Below are 16,407 nucleotides of genomic sequence, written 5' to 3'. Positions count from 1 at the left end.
ACATAGAAAGGAAAACCATCCTAAAATCACGATAACATACTACAGGTACACGACTTCAATGCGACGCCATCTTACCACTTCCGTCGTATGGCAATCTATCGAACGCGCGCAGAAGTCCCACTTTGTTGTCGGGGTAGTCGTTCAACAGGATTTGGTTTACGCTGTCGACGGCCTTGTTGTAACGGATGACGGCGAAGTGACTGGTGTCCTCAGAGATTGTGAAAGAACTGCGAAGGGTCAATGTGATGAGATAAGGCTACGATTACTGCTAATAAGATTCACATATAACACATATTAACAATAAAAATAGTGATCAAAAGCTACGTGGTATGTGCAATGGGCCTGTAAATACGAGAGATATGGACTAGGTCGATCAGTCTATGTTTAATTCAACTAACAGGTAGAATGAAGAGAGCTAGGTCGTGTAAGAGACATCAAGATGTAGTAAAAAGGATATGGTGAAGGCGGGAGTTACAGAGGAATACATTATGACAAGATGCTTATGCTTATGCAAGAGATCGAAAAAGGAACTGTGAAATCGGGCACTATAGCGGAGGTGGATGCCAGTAAGAGACCGCTACTGCGACCGCAACTGGTTGTTCGGTATCCTCCTATCTGTTCATTACATCGCATTGTGTCTTATCGCATTGTACATTCTGTGTGTCTTGTTCGGATGTTACATATATTCTGACGAATACTGAATGACATTGATTCTCTGTGACAACCTAATTGGAGATGCCGATACGTAAAGAGAAGAATCCAATTATGTGCCTAATGTTGCAATACGACGTGACGCATTTTACGGTCTCGACAATTACAACAGCACGCAAATGTAAACTTACGCAATGATGTTTCGGATGAAACGCGTGACAATCACCCAATTTTCAGCGCCAACCGACGATGACGAATCAAGAACAATGATTGCGTCCATCTTGGCGTTAGGCGGGCACGGTCCTGCGAAATAACGGCGTGTCATTTCCTCTCAATCTATCACGATCTCGCGATCCGCTTACGAGTACAGCACGGCGCTCTGCGGCTCCATTTCTGAGATGCTTGGCACTTGTTGGTGGTGAAGCCTTCGGGGTATAGAGAATAGCCTGGCTCGGTGCAAGTGAACGTACACAGGGAGTTGACGTAGTTGGATCGGGTGCAGGACACGACACCGTTTCGGAGAGTTTCCCTCGGCGGTTGGCACAGATCGGCTGAGAGGGGGGAAAATGGAGACATGAAGGATTTCTACCCGCTACTACGCTATGAAGCTTGAGTTGGACAACCAGAAAAAATTCAGCTTTTCCGAATCGGGTAAAAATTAGAATTAAAGCTATCCAGTTATTTCACAATTGGATTATAATAACATATTCAAAAACTTGGATATTATATTCCGAATTAGTAATAAATACAACAAACAATTCCGGTTCATATCAAATCAGTGACCGTTTGCATAAGCAGAGAATGACAAATGTCTGTACAGCAAGCTCGGCTCGTTTCACACTATAAAGTTCTCCGGTACAATTTTCAAAAAAAAACATAAATTAGATTAGAATTAGAAGTATAGCTACACAGTTTAATCCAAATTTGATTATAATCAGATTCAATGAATTCACGAAAACACTTGAAAATTCGTGATATTAGTTTTCGTTCTCATAAGTATGGTAATGACAAATTTTGGTATACCGAGTTTGGCTGGTTTCGCACCATATAGTTATCCTGTATAGCATTTTCAGGAAAACCATAAATCAGATTATCAATATAATGAGAGCGTATATAGAATCATTTCACAAATTGAGTACTAGAATTATCCAGGTGTCCAAGTCTGTACGAAGCATGTGCTTACGTTCACATGTCGGCGACGTGTGCGACCATCTCGGTCCTTCCGGCGTCTCGATGCAACGGCTGCGCTTCGGCCCGGTCATCGTGTGGAATCGGTCGCACGTGAATGTGCACACTGACCCCAGCACGTTGGCGTTTGTGCACGATTTGACTCCGTTCTCGGGCGTGAGCGGAAGGTCCTCGTCGCAAAGGTTTTCTGAATGCGGCCGTGATAGTCTTATTATTTATAGAGTTAGATTTCTACATTAATAACTTGAGAGACCGATCTATTATATCGGTTCGCCAATCGTATCAAGTTGACATCAGTGTCGGCAAGCGTGGCAAGCGTCTCGGGCGACTCTTATCCGTGACTGCCTGGCTGGAAATATTGATATATTTCGTATAAAGTATATGCGGCCAGATGCAGCCTTTCTAGTTTATTTCGTGTCAAATAGAATTTTTAAAAAGTGCCTTTTATTTTGTCAAATTTTACCGGCTACCGCATGAAACATTTAAGCTGCCTGAAAAAACGCCGCGCTAAAAATTTAGCTCAATTCCAAGCCGTCGAGACGAAGCTATAGTAGTTGGAAATTCTGGATTTAATAACAAAAAAATAAAGAATCCTCAAATTTCACTGACTACCCCATGAAATTAATAGGTTGCCTAAACGAACGATGAATAACGAATCTGGCTTAAATACGATCCGCAGAAACGAAGTTGTTGGAGAAGAAAAATAAATTGTTTTTTAAATTAACAGCACATCTACAGTGGGTATATTCCATCGTTTAGCTCTGCCGGAAATTGTTTCTCGGTATGTGTGAACGAGAAGGAATACTTATATACATGGCATGATGTTCATGGTTTCCTGAAATCAAGAGGTAGGCTATAATACCATACATTGCAACTGCATTTGGCACCAATTCTGTAAAATTGTTCAGACAAGTGCTCCGAAGTTTAAGCTAGATTAAGGTTACAATATTCTGAGATCCGAAAGAGGACACAAAAGATCAATTTTACTGCTAATATTGATGGATTGACTAAAAATGGTGATTTTACGTCTATGATGGCATTTGTGAGCTGTCACTGACTCTCAAATCTATAAGGAAGGACGGATTGCGAAAAAGGAGGATATTAGGGCGGCGTCGTCGTCGTCGTTATTTTAGATTTCTTGAAAAAGGAGGAACAATCCTCCTTATTGAGAACATGTGGTAAACCTAACTACATGCCGTTTTGAATATCGGCTGAATATATCGGGGTTATCGGTAAAGGTACTGTTAATTTTCGATTTTATCAGTATAGGCTCGCAACTCCCATATTGGCGAGACTCTGTTGATAACGAACCTTTGCAGATAGGAGCCGGGTACGACCACTGGCCGAATTCAGAGTTGGGGCCATCTTCCTCGCATGTGGTCGTGGGTCGGCCTTCCATTTTGTAGCCGCGGTTGCAAGAGAAGCTGCAGCGGGATCGATGGAAGTTCTCGTTGGTGCAGCTCACGGTGCCTCCGAGCGGGTCGCTGTCGATGCAACGGAAATTTTACGCAATTGTTATGGTAGAGCAAGATGTATAGATTTACTACGCAGACGTGCTCAAAGTAGTCAGCGTTGATACTGAAGCGGAAGTAAAGGTAATGACGTAAATGTTTAGTCAGTAACGATTACAGGGAGCTATTTCTGAGACCTTTCAAAACCATTTCAAGTAGAAGCAGAAAACGATGATATGAAAAGTATTCAAGAAAGTAGTTTTCGATAGGTCGCATAATTATAGCAGGCAATGCGATGAGGCCAATATCGAAATTACAGGGTGCATCTTCTCGACTGACGCAAAATGGCTACTGGTACTACAAATAGGCGCATATAGTAGCGATCAAATCCCCACTTCAGATAAGACAATTTAAACCTTTGAGTATCAAATATAGGATACGCATGAAACGCAGACGGTCTAATGTGCGTGTCTCTCCGTCACGAGCAACGCCAAACATAGTTTGCTATAGTCATAGAATTGAAGAGCTTCACGGAGGTACAGAACTTCAGTATACAATTGCGTAATATAATCACCTGAAATAGGCCTAATGTCGAATATTTTCGACTGACACTGCTCAGGGGTAGCCTAATCCTCAGCATCTAGTAGAGGCTTGAACGGTGTATATCAACAATCGTATTACGATTACCCCTGACCAGGGTCTACCGAAAATAGTCTGCTATATTTGAATAGGAATATGCTATTCAAGCGATATAATCCTGCTTACGTTTGAACAGGGAGGCAAGTGATGGGCTCGCAAGTTGGTGGATCAACAGTCCAGGACAAGTCCGTGGTACAGGTGGATCGGAGGAGGTTTCTTCTGGTGAGAGCGCCGCTTGACCCTCTCATGAAGTAGCCTCGGTTGCAAATGTAGGAGCAAGCGCTGCCCAAGATGAAGCCGTTTGAGCAGGTAATTCTTCCGTTTGCGGGTGCGTCCAATTCCGTGCAGCTGTCGGCTGTGGATTGCAGATTCGCGTTAACATCGTAAAACAACACGCATATACAACGTAAATACTTGGGAGGGAAATCTCAAATCTGCGTAATATATGTAGTTGAATTATCACGAACACTAAAAAACAATCCCTGGGATGTATCCAGAGAATTTCAAAATTTTCAGCGAAATTACAATTGTAGCCATACATTTCTTTCCAAATTACACTAAGATTAGTATTATAGCTCCACAGCTTTTTTCCAAATCTAACTAAAGAATTTGAGCTATAGCAACTCAGTTTTTACCAAATTATATTAGAATTATAGCCGCAGTTTGTTCCAGATTAGACTAGAATTAATATTTTAACCACCCAGTTTTCCAAATTAGATTGGAATTTGAATTATAGCTGCACATTTTTTTCCAAATCTGACTAGAAGTAGTAATATAGCTACACAGTTTTTACTGAATTAGATTAGAATTAGAATCATAGATGCACTTTTTTCAAATTAGAATTAAATTTTGAGTTATAGCTGCACAGTTTTTTTTCCAAATTTGACTATAATTGTGTTATGGCTACACAGTTTTTTCCAAATTGGATTATAATTAGAATTATAGCTACACATGTTTTGTTCAAATTAGATTACAATTGGAATTATAGCTAGACATGTTTTCCAAATCTGATAGGAATTATAGCTACACATACATTTTCCAAATTAGATTAGAATTGGAATTATAGCTAGACACGTTTTCCCAAATTTGATTAGAATTATAGCTACACATGTTTTTTTCCGAATTAAAGTAGAATTAGAGTTATTGATTTCGCGAAAACTTGGAATTTGAATTGAGTTCAGCTGATATCAAATCGGAGGGCATTCTCGAGTATGAGAATGACAAATGCCTGTACACTAAGCGTGACTCGATTCACACTATACATCTCTCCTGCATCATTTTGAGGAAGACCAGAAATTAGATTAGACTTTTGATTAGAGCATAGAAACCTTTTCCAAATCAGATTAGTTTTAGTATTTCGCTCAAATTGGTCTAATAATACAACTAGAATTTTCAATCCACATATTCATACGATGTGTAGTTCGAGACTGTACTCACGTTCGCAAGTGGGAGGTGGTTCCGTCCACGCGCCGTCCTCGTCTCCCGGCACCGCGTCTTCTCCGCACACGCTGACAACTTGACCGAGCTCGTTCGCGAACGAACCGCCCCTGCCCGGCGTCAGCACGTAGCCCTTGTTACAACTGAAGGTGCATTCCGAGCGGTAAAAGTTCCTGTTGGTGCAGTCGAAGATTCCATTCGCCGGCCGTCTGATATAGTAACAGAGAATAGCGTTAGACGTGAAATAGGGTTCCATTTAAAACAGAAATCAATTCAAAACAAGGCCCTTGTTTAAAATATGTTTTTTTTTCAAGTCACGACTTCACGAATATTCAATCCTGACGCCATAGTCGATTGACATTGACAATTAAAAATATAGGGTAAATACAGCTCCTCTGACGAAGGCTTCCAACCCCTGTCATATACGGACTAAAAATATTCTTAACCATGGCTACATCGCCATGCAGCATTTTTACGGTCGGCAGTCATCATCATCATTTCATTCGTTCCGTACCAATGATATATATCTACCTACATGCTATAGCTGTTGAGCTGACTATTTTGAGGGTTCCAACCATTCCATATCGTATACGTCGACTATTATTGGGTGCAAATCGTCCGTAGGCTCATACTACATGTTGGAAAGTATTTTCAAAATTATGGCATAATTCTACAACTTGAAAAAACACAACTTTTTGTTTAAAACACTGTTTTAAACAACCATTTGTTTCAAATGCAACCCCACCGTGAATACCTAATTTTATCCGAGACTCGGCACAATGATTCGAGGCGGTAATCTAATTCAGAGCTAATTTTTAGAATGTTTGTTTTCTATAATTCTAATTATAATCTAATTTGTGAAATGTTTCTGCGCTCTAATTTTAATCCTAATCTAATTTCTGGTTTTCCGGTTTACAGGAGAACTGCATAGTGAGACACGAGTCAAGCTTGGTTTACAGACATTTGCCATTCTTGTGCTTATGGGAAGAAGCTCTGTGATTCGACATGAACTGAATTTGATTAGATATCCAGGTTTTTGCGAATTCAGTTATTCTAATTATAATCTAATTTGAAAAAGAACTGTGTTGCTACAATTCTAATCCTATAGTCAATGTTGGAAAAAATGTGTAGCTATAATTCTACTTCTAATCTGAAAATGTTCTAGTTGTCCAAGTCGATTTTGCTCAGCGATCGCATACCTGTGGGGCGGCTTGCAAGTGATCGGTCTGCAAGTCGGTGTGGATCTGCTCCATTTGCGTCCTGGGCCGCATTCGGACTCTAGAGAATTGCCAAGGATCGGCCTGCTGCCGGCGCTCATGTAATAGCCCTCGTCACAGACGAAGGTGCACACGCTGCCGAAGACGTTCCTGTTGGTACAGCTGATTCTTCCGTTGTTCGGTTGGGACAGAGCCGGGTTGCAAGTGGTTGCTGTAATGGATGGAGTCATAATAAATTGCAGATTCTACTGAATTAATACTAGTCAGCGTTGAAGATTAGGCTACAGGAACACTATATGATATATCGATCTCGCCAACCGACACAGGACACTAAATTTTCAGGGCTTGTACATTAACCTAGTGATTCCCAGAGAGGGCGCCAAGCTCCCAGCAACCTCCGGGAACGTTTGCGATCTTGAAGGGGCGCTAGCTGCAAATTGGGCCATTGGGGGGGGGGAGGTGGGGGGTGGGGGCTGAGAGTAGAGGTGGGTGCTACGACGATGGGAAACTGTTTGGGAGAAGCCATTAAATTTGTAGTTCTCTCTGTTCACTAAAGTCAGATTTGTAAATATGCGGACACGTCGTTCGTGGCCGTACAAGGTGAATTCAATCTTCATATCGTCACCAATGTAGTCCGCAGTTGTTCATTGCTAGGCAATACTGAGTTTTCTAACTAGCCAAACCATGAATCAACCAACGGACACACTATATATTCAGTGACATTTATTGAGCGTCCACCTTCAAATGCACGTACAACGAGGGGGTTAAGTTATAAGCGCATATCGACAATGCATAGTGATTTTGTAATGAACTAAACAACTTTCTCAGTAGGAGGGGGATATGATGGAGTTTGATACCTGCTTTGAAGTCCAGGGGGCAGGGGGCGTTATGAAAATTTTTTTACCATGATATAGCCATATAGGAACTATTTCGGGCGGTTCTTCTGACAATTTAACTTCCGAAGGTGATGCTTATCCTATAACACTACGACATACTTTTCAGGATCCCAATGTAAAGAGTGATCAGTCTTGCCTAAAAGCAGTTCAAGTAGAAGACGAAGTAGTCTCAAAACATAACACCTTGGGTAAGCAGAGTCACGTATAGGCCAAACCTATTTTAGTTCCCGAAAAATGTGAAGCGATTCGTTACTGAGCACCTATTAGGAAATACGAGATTTTAAGTTTATGTTACTTACGTGAGCACATCGGTGGTGGGGTGGACCATTCGCCATTTTCATCACCATTGCCATCATCTTCACAAGTACTCTTCGGTTCTCCGATGATCTCGTACCCAGCTTTGCATCGGAACGAGCAGACCGACAGGTAGAGGTTCGTGTTAGTGCAAGACACACTGCCATCGTCGGGAGCTCTGCGCCATAACATGTTACAGTTAGCGAAGGCTTGCCATATATTTTCAGCACCAAAAAAGAGGACAATTTTATCACGGCTAGTAAAAGTAGAATTGTTATGTTTGAGTCTAATGATGTTCTACATTTCCTTGGTAGTTGCAGGCAAACGTTACAAAAACACAGCCAAGATAACGTAACCAAAAATAACAATTGAGATTTATTTTTTCAGATTCAGCCCATGAACACTTCGCGATTCCCTTCATTTTCTCCAATGAGGAATCATCATTTACCTAACGAGTTTGTGAAATTGATTACACAAAATAGCATCGAGATTATACACAACCGTCAGGAGGGTCCAACTTATCCAACTAATAGACCTGGTAAGTTCGCATTTGCGCCAGGAAATGATGTGACTGATATTTTCATGTAACAAGGCGCAGAGATAACGTCGAACGATGTTTGCAATATCAATGAAGAAGGTAGGATTCGTAGGGTAATATGTCGGAAAGCATTATAGTATATGTATATGCATTGCAACTAGCTCCAAATACTAGAAGAGAAGACATTTGGGCATTTTCAGGCATTTTCGGAGGAAATAGGAGAAGTCCTAATAAAATAAGACATATGGTAAGCCTAGGTTAGCGGAAATACATCTACGATGTTTCAGATTCTATCCTTACTGATGAGGCGGGAAGCAGGTGATTGGTAAGCATCTCGCTGGCGGTCGGCTCCAATCGTTGGTTGACAAGCATTCGGTTCTCAAGTCATTGCTTCTCACGATGTCTCCCGTCGAGGTGGTCTGGTAGAAACCCTTGTTACAAGTGAAGGTGCAGACGCTACCGAAGTTGGCCGCGTTGGTGCAAGACACTTTGCCGTTGGCCGGAGCGGTTTGAGGGGGTGAGCATGCTCTCGCTGTAAAGATTTACGACGTTAGTGAGAGTAAGTGCGCGTGTACGTGTCTCATCGGGCGGTGCACAATGATCTGCTCTGATCGGAATCGAGTATCAATCAATTCTTATGATTGAGGTCGCGTGGTGAAATATGTTTTATTCTGGTACTGAGATTATACGCTTCTTGTCACCGAGAGTTGATTTGTCGGACGGAATTATAGTCTCGATAGCATTTTCTCTTATGGATCGCCGTAAATCTCGATTGGTCGTATGCCAGGACACGAAAGGTAGTACACGTTGTTGAAAATTACTTGCGACGTCGTAATCAACCTACAGGATTGTCACAAAATAGGTATGATCGAAAAAATACAAAGTAATCTTGAATGCGGGGGTCGCCAACTCAGAAAAGGTGGCGGCCACTTTCAAATTTCGTGGAAGCCGCGGGCTGCGAGAATGCAACATTGAGACATAAATGCCATACAGTTTAGCAACCACGTTTTTTTAAACTTCACGCCAGTACAACGCTGCGCCCCCAAACGTCGGCGACTGTCAATAGTTACCACAAAAGCAGCAATACAAAGTACAAGAAATATCATTTTGATCACTTTAGTTTCATTTTGAACTATGAGCCGTGCACGAGACTCGACAACGCTTTCCATCGACTAAGCCCTAAGGAATCAATATTGGGGCTGGTGAGACACGTTAGTACAACTGAAAGACCACCTCCTACTTAAGCTTGATCTTGTGGGAATGCTCTAAGCGTCTTGGTCTTGGTAGTATCTGGGTCATTGAACTTCAAGGCGATATGCCCGTTTATATCGGCTGACAGGAGAATAGCTTATTTTCAAACTACAACAACAACATTTGAAACTGAAATAAATTTCAGCATTTCTAAACAATTTACTTATTGTTCTCCCGAAATCTCAAATCAGAGCGCGGGTCGCGTGTTGGTGACCCCTGCTTTAATATGATGTAGAATTGGCATTATAGTCTTTGTGATCGCGTAAGCATACATATTTGAGCTTCCCGCGTCATTTAAACGGTTGTGACGTCATAATGAGTGATACTCGCGTACTCGACTCGAAGACTGGCACTCGCTTCAAACTAGAATGACTCAAAGTAGACTCGAATATGTCCGGCCCTATACTAATAATAATACATACGGATGCAAGTAGGCTTAGGATCGGACCAGTATCCCAGAGCGTCGCCGCTGCCGTCATCCAAACAATCTGTGGTGGTCTTAGGTTTCGATGGTCTGTATCCGGCGTTGCAAGTGAATGTACATCTGGACTGGTAGTTGTTGCTGTCTGTGCACGATACTTCTCCGTTCCTTGGCGGGCTGTAATTACAGTGCGTAACTTGAAAATATATACAGGATCAGTATTCTAACCGGACAGGAATCCGGCAAGTTTTTCTGAAGCATAGTCGGATCCGGATTTAAATTTTTTGCCAGAATGCCGGATCCGATTCAGGACAGAATTGTCGATTTCTAGTGGATGAAATGGGCTCTCTGTTTGTATACGTCGACGTATGGTACGAAATTGAACTACATTGCACCAATATTTCAAACTTCAATGCATTGCTCAGGTACAGTTTAAAAATATCGACGACATTGGCAACGGATGCTGAGTGTTTAGCATAGTTTTTTTTCATCCGGATTCATCGAGGTACAGCACTTCAATATACGTCAGATTACCGGGGTCAACATCTCGGTGCATACGGGAGACCGGTCGCCCGCGAGAACCAAATGCGTCGCCTGCGGTAGCAGTAGCAAATATTCAAATAAAATATTTGAAAGACGAAACGGAGAAGGGTTTCATATGAACAGCTGTTGAACATGGGTCAGTCGAAGCTAAGGAATATACGGACGCGGCTTTCGATCGGGGTTGCTCGTCTTCGCCCACGCGGAGTCTTAACGGGTATCTAGTTAATATTCCCTGGTCTCGACCCGGCAACGCAAATGAGCGCGGAGACGCTGGTACGAGTGCCGGTGAGTGTGGGTTATATGTTCTTGGTAAGGGGCGGAAACCCTGCCCAGTGCTCAGAATGTCTAAGCGAAGAAATCCACCTGAACACGGATAAACGGCGGGAGTAACTGGTAGCTGGTAATCAGAACCGACGAAGTAGCTCTTGGTTTCAAAAAGGTTGGTGACCTCTGCTTCAGAATAATATGTTGAATAAGTTGATATTAAAATAAACCCGAATATGTTCGGCTGACACTCGTCAAGGGTAATCGTCAGCGACTTGTAGACTATTGGAATGAGCATAGCTTGATATAACAATAATGATACGCATAGCGGAAAAGGGATCAGGATTCCTTTTTATGAAACAAGAATAGATTCGGATCCGGAAAGCCACAACCCGCACATCTCTAAGAAACTGTTGAATTGCTTTTGCAAGGTCACCAAAACCTGTACGCTCTCACGTTTGTTCTGGGAGACAGTAGATCGGCTCGCAAGTTGGTTCTGGATCAGACCAGGTACCGTCAGCTTTACACAGACTGTCCCATTGGTTCGCGCTAACAGCGTCGTCGGACGGGCTCAACATGTAGTAGCCTGCGTCGCACGCGAAGCTGCAGACGCTGCCGAAAGTGGCTCCGTTGGAGCATGACATGCTGCCGTGGGTGGGCGCGACAAGGGCGGGGCTGCACGCGGCGGCTGAATAGATAGAATGGTGTGTGATTAGCAGAGTTGAATACTTCGAGCTTTTACAAACTACATTAGAATTAGAATTATAGCTTTCGAATTACAGTTTTTTACAATTAGATTAGAATTTGAAGTACTGATGCCGCACAAGCTTGGAAATTGAATAAGATTCCGACATATGAAAAAATATATTAGAAATCGTATCAAATTAGAGGTCATTCCCATCAGTATGAGAATGACAAGAATCGGTACAAGCTTGGCTCGTTTCGCACTACACAGTTCTCCTGCAGCATTATCATTAATATCAGATATACAGCACAGAAACATTTCACCGATTACATTACCAGCATTTCGTTCTAAGGAGTCGAATTCGACTGTAGGTTAATCTTACGTTGGCAAATGGGCGCCGGGTTGCTCCAGTCTCCGAATTCATCACCGGGCGCGCTGTCCTGGCATTCACTGCTCGGTTGTCCCACAAGTTCATAACCTTCCTTGCATCGGAAAGAACATACGGAACTGTATCTATTGTCGAGACTGCAGCTCACGAAGCCGTTTTCTGGGTTGCTGAAAATATACACATCGTTATAGCAACAGCACGGCGTTCGCACGCTATTATACTTACGAATATTTCGGCAGGCAAATGACCGGCTGGCAAGTGGGCGGGTCTTCCGACCATAGACCGTCGCGACCACAGTCGATGGCTTGTTGTCCGAGGAGGACTGGTTGCGAATCGGCGCTTAACATGTAATATCCTGGGTTGCAGGTGAAGGTGCACGTGCTCAAAACTGCATTTCCGTTGCTGCACAGCACGACGCCGTTCTGTGGGTTGATTTGAGGTGGTTGGCAAACAACAGCTGTAACATGATGATCGTGATTCGTGAATAACTACCACAACTTTCTGGAATTAAAAAAAAATCACATACCTTCGCAGAAGTTGAAAGGTTTAGCGGGACTCCACTGTCCATATTTGGAACCGCCGTTATCGAGACACTCGCTTTCTGTCTGACCCCTGATCGGGCTTCCGTCTCGGCATTCCCAAGTACAAACAGAGCGGTAGTTGTTCGAGTCGGTACAAGTCACGATTTTGTCGTCTGTGTCACTGTCAAAGTCGCAGCAATTTTGTAAGCGCTCTGTTCGTTTAAATCAAAGTAGTTAGTAAGTTGATATATTCTGGGAAAAGGATAGTCTGAAGTCCAGTAAGAAATTCTTCTATTGATACGAGAATCAGGTTTTGTAGGTTTTGTAGATGACTAGTTTAGCAGGATAGGTTAGTTTATTGTCACTTATGACGTAACAGTATAAGCGCTAAGCGACACTGCTGTGTTATGATTATGCGCTTACGTAAGGCTTACATTGAAGCCAAACTGTTTAGATCAGTGGTTCCCAAACGGTGGCGAATTCCCCACTGGTGGGGAATTCAATGGTTTCTGGTGGGGAATAGACGCATTTGTTCAAAATTATATAGAGGACAGTCTACATATTCACGGAGACACATGCGCAATTACCGTTACCAGTTAAATGCTCTGGAATGTATGTATCGAAAATTATATTGTGTGTTGTTCACAAAACCTCATTCTTAACTCTGGATGGCCAATCATGGCGTCACAAACGCATCCAGCACGACCAGTTTGACGTGAGATCACGCTATCGCGAAATTTTGAGCGTTACTGGTATCGGTTCACAATACGTTTTATGATGCAGTTATAGGCGATTGTCTTGCGTACTGGTGTGGTTGTGTGTCTTGTAGTCAAACCTGCAAATATAGCTGCTCTGTGATGACAAAGTGCTGGGTAGTGGGGAATAGGACCGTAACTGCCGCACCCCCCCGCGATTTAATATTGCCGAATATCTGATTATTGGGTACCCTACCCCCAGGAAAATACGTAGAATTTATAGAAATAGATACTTCGGCGTCGGCCAATACTGCGCCACGACGCACCAAGGCATATGAAGTTATAGGCCATGTAACATGCAACTCCGAGAAGTGTGCCAGAACGATCAGCAGCGAGAAGACCTTGGCCGAGAAGGAATGCCCTTATGGTGACCCAAAACTTCAATGTATATACAATATACATACATGTTTAATTGGCTAAATGGCTGGCGCCGAATGTTCCTGTTCTGGCGATCTGAACCCCACTAGGCAAATGCCATCCAGCAGGGAAAAATTATTTGCCACTTAAGCAATACCAATTTGAAATCGTGTGTGCCTTTTAGTTTTGGCGATTTCCATAACTTTTAACATAGCAGATAGGAGGTCACGAAATAGCATAATGTAACGAAGTCAATATACCAACTGGTCCGCCCGAAGATGTTCCATTCTTATTTAGGGGTCCTACCTCTTCCAACACACCTCACTCAGCTCTACCGGCAAATCTGATTACGTGAGCAGAGAGGGGCTAAAAAATTGATAGCAAAATATGTGCGATTCCCGATCATATTGGCCGATTCAAAACACGAATTATATAAATTTTTCACGCTTCGCGCGTTTAGTCAAAATAAGGCGACGCACTAAACAGTAGACCCAATGTAACTGATAAGTTGCAGGGAAAAGGCGTACAGGCTCAGCGGGCTGAGGGGGTTCTGGGGGTCCAAGACCAACGTTTATTGGCGGGGCTGTAAAAGTGCTGTTACGGTCCTGGTGGGGAATGAAGGCTCGGAATAAATCTGAAGTGGGGAATGAAGACAAAAAGGTTGGGAACCACTGGTTTAGATTGCTTGTGAGTGGAATGATACACCAATTCATAACATGAAGTAATCGCATCTACATCACGATTATAAGTCACTTTACTACAATTCACAACGTGACTGCGTTAAGGACTTCAGTAGTATCAAATGCATGATTTGGACAGAATCAGAACTAGAATATCAAGGGTGTAGGATGACATCGAAACTATATGGTATACTTACGCGTGAGGCGGTACACAGGTGATAGGTTCGCAAGTGGGAGGTTGTTGCGACCAAGTATTGTCCCGTCTGCAGATGACATCTACGCTGGCGACCTAAGCAGGAAGTACAAGGTATGGTAACCAATAGCAGCAGCTCCAAGCAATGCTGACGCGAGAGGAACAAATTGGCACGGTAAAGCTATAAGGTACAGCCAATAAGTCAGCAGAGGCGTGACCAGACTTGGACAGCTAGATAATTACGGTTGCTTGACTAGTACATAATACTACAAAATAATTGAGGAATTTTCTACCGCAAACAATTTTATCGAATAGCTAGTAAAAATTAAAACCTTAGTGCACCTGCACATACATTTTCCATTCTCGTGCTAATGACTGTGAACTTTGATTTGGTATGAACTGAACTAGATTTTTGTTGCATTTCTGTCTATTTCGGAAGTTAAGTTCCAAGTTTTTACGAATTCAGCAGTTTTAATCTAATTCGGAAAAATGTGTAGTTATATTTTAATTCTAATCTAGTTAGGGCGTGACGACGAAGCATCAAAACACGATACCTCATATTCAAGTCCTCCTACGGATTTCATGTAGTATCCCTCGTCGCATGTAAATCGACAGACGCTTCGCACCGCGTTACCGTCGCTGCATGAAACTCGTCCGTTGACTGGACTACTCATAACCGGCAAGCACTCGCCGGCTGAAAAGGTATAAAACGTGATTACCATGCAATAGCAGGCATACCCTATTTTTAGCACCCAAAAAGAAATGAAAGTTGAATTGTTGTGTTTGAGGTTAATGATGTTCTGTATTTCCTAGGCAGATGCAGGCTAGAGTAATAAAAACAGACACAAAGACAACAGATCATTTTTCCAGATTCAACTCATGAATACTATGCGGTTCCCTTAACCTTTTCCAATAAGGAATGGACATTTTTAACGAGTTCGTGAAATTGTTTACACGAAATACCATTGAAATTATATACAGCCGTCAAGACGTTCGACAATGATCCAATATGTCGGTCAAGTTCGAACTTCCGCCAGAAAAAATACGACAGATCCTCGCATGAAAAAAGGCCCCGGATGTGGCAGAAAAAGTCGAAGAAAAATGTTTGCAATAAAATTCACGAAGATAGCGCTGTTACGGATATTTCTTGGAAAGCCTTTTTTAAACCAATAATTCAGCTTGTTTCATGGATATTGTTTTTGGAAATAAATACAACGACACGCCTAAAAGTCTTGCTGAAAGTGTAACAAACCAACTCAAAATGCAAAAATGGGGACATTTGTGCATTTTAGAGCGTCATCGGAGGACCATTCACTTTTCTTGGGAAAAGAAAACAAATCCTCATTAAAGGAGGACATATGTTAGGCCTATACAGTAGCAACACAAAAATAAGACCAATTTTAACTTACGTAGACAGACTGGTGTGGGCTGATCCCATTGTCCCTTGGCGTCGCCATTTCCGTCGTCGACGCAATTGGTTTCTCGTGACTCTCGAGGAATCAAGTTGTGTCCGTCGTTGCAAATGTATGTGCATTTGCTGCCGAGGAAGTTCTGGTCCGAGCACGTGACCTGTCCGTTCATTGGCGAGGAACGCGGTGGGGTACATCTGATGCCTGCGATCGTACGGAGGATTGAAGAATGAAGTTTCGTATATATGCACGTCTGGACGTCTTGAATTCAAACCAGTCGTGCTTTGATAGACTAGTGAACCCTTACGCTAATCTGCACGCCTTCGGAGAACCCCATATTTGCTACTTCTACTTCTGGCAGTTTTCAGTTTTTAGGAAGAACTATGCGTAGAATACTTACTTTTGAGTAAAAATCGACGGCGTCACGTCTACTTCTAATTTCTTTCCAAATTAGATTAAAATTAGGATTATAGCTACACATTTTTTTCCTAACTATATCAGAATTAGAATTACAGAATTCCGAAAAAACTTGGAAATCGAATTAAGTTTAGTTCATATTAAGTCAGAATTCTTTCTCTCAAGCGCGAGCATGGCGAATGCATGCACAGCAAGATTAGCTCGTTTCGCAC

General features: G+C 42.5%; 1 protein-coding gene and 1 long non-coding RNA gene across 4 annotated transcripts in view; one reads left to right on the top strand and one right to left on the bottom strand.

Moving 5' to 3' along the window:
* The window catches only part of LOC145444914 (sushi, von Willebrand factor type A, EGF and pentraxin domain-containing protein 1-like), a 44,819-nt gene that overhangs the window by 841 nt on the left and 27,571 nt on the right, over positions 1 to 16,407 (bottom strand). For all 3 annotated transcript variants that reach the window (XM_080322976.1, XM_080322975.1, XM_080322974.1), the window contains 18 exons: positions 15,779 to 15,982; positions 14,924 to 15,063; positions 14,374 to 14,465; positions 12,390 to 12,565; positions 12,089 to 12,320; positions 11,858 to 12,030; positions 11,247 to 11,478; positions 9,985 to 10,160; positions 8,612 to 8,843; positions 7,779 to 7,951; positions 6,566 to 6,794; positions 5,367 to 5,575; positions 4,056 to 4,284; positions 3,151 to 3,323; positions 1,835 to 2,026; positions 1,014 to 1,202; positions 843 to 954; positions 76 to 227 (listed from right to left, as the gene is read on the bottom strand). In XM_080322976.1, coding sequence (XP_080179102.1) covers positions 76 to 227; positions 843 to 954; positions 1,014 to 1,202; positions 1,835 to 2,026; positions 3,151 to 3,323; positions 4,056 to 4,284; positions 5,367 to 5,575; positions 6,566 to 6,794; positions 7,779 to 7,951; positions 8,612 to 8,843; positions 9,985 to 10,160; positions 11,247 to 11,478; positions 11,858 to 12,030; positions 12,089 to 12,320; positions 12,390 to 12,565; positions 14,374 to 14,465; positions 14,924 to 15,063; positions 15,779 to 15,982 — 3,315 coding nt within the window. The remainder of the gene's footprint in view (positions 1 to 75; positions 228 to 842; positions 955 to 1,013; positions 1,203 to 1,834; positions 2,027 to 3,150; positions 3,324 to 4,055; positions 4,285 to 5,366; positions 5,576 to 6,565; positions 6,795 to 7,778; positions 7,952 to 8,611; positions 8,844 to 9,984; positions 10,161 to 11,246; positions 11,479 to 11,857; positions 12,031 to 12,088; positions 12,321 to 12,389; positions 12,566 to 14,373; positions 14,466 to 14,923; positions 15,064 to 15,778; positions 15,983 to 16,407) is intronic.
* Positions 1 to 16,407, top strand: part of LOC145444919 (uncharacterized) — an 89,404-nt gene that overhangs the window by 50,485 nt on the left and 22,512 nt on the right. The gene's annotated exons all lie outside the window — the stretch shown is intronic.

The sequence above is a fragment of the Botryllus schlosseri genome, chromosome 8 (genome assembly GCF_051294905.1).
Source record: "Botryllus schlosseri isolate E-star chromosome 8, Bs_hap1, whole genome shotgun sequence".
NCBI classification, from domain to species: domain Eukaryota; kingdom Metazoa; phylum Chordata; class Ascidiacea; order Stolidobranchia; family Styelidae; genus Botryllus; species Botryllus schlosseri.
Note: the sequence above shows the minus strand (reverse complement) of the source record. Positions and strands in the feature narration are given on the sequence as shown.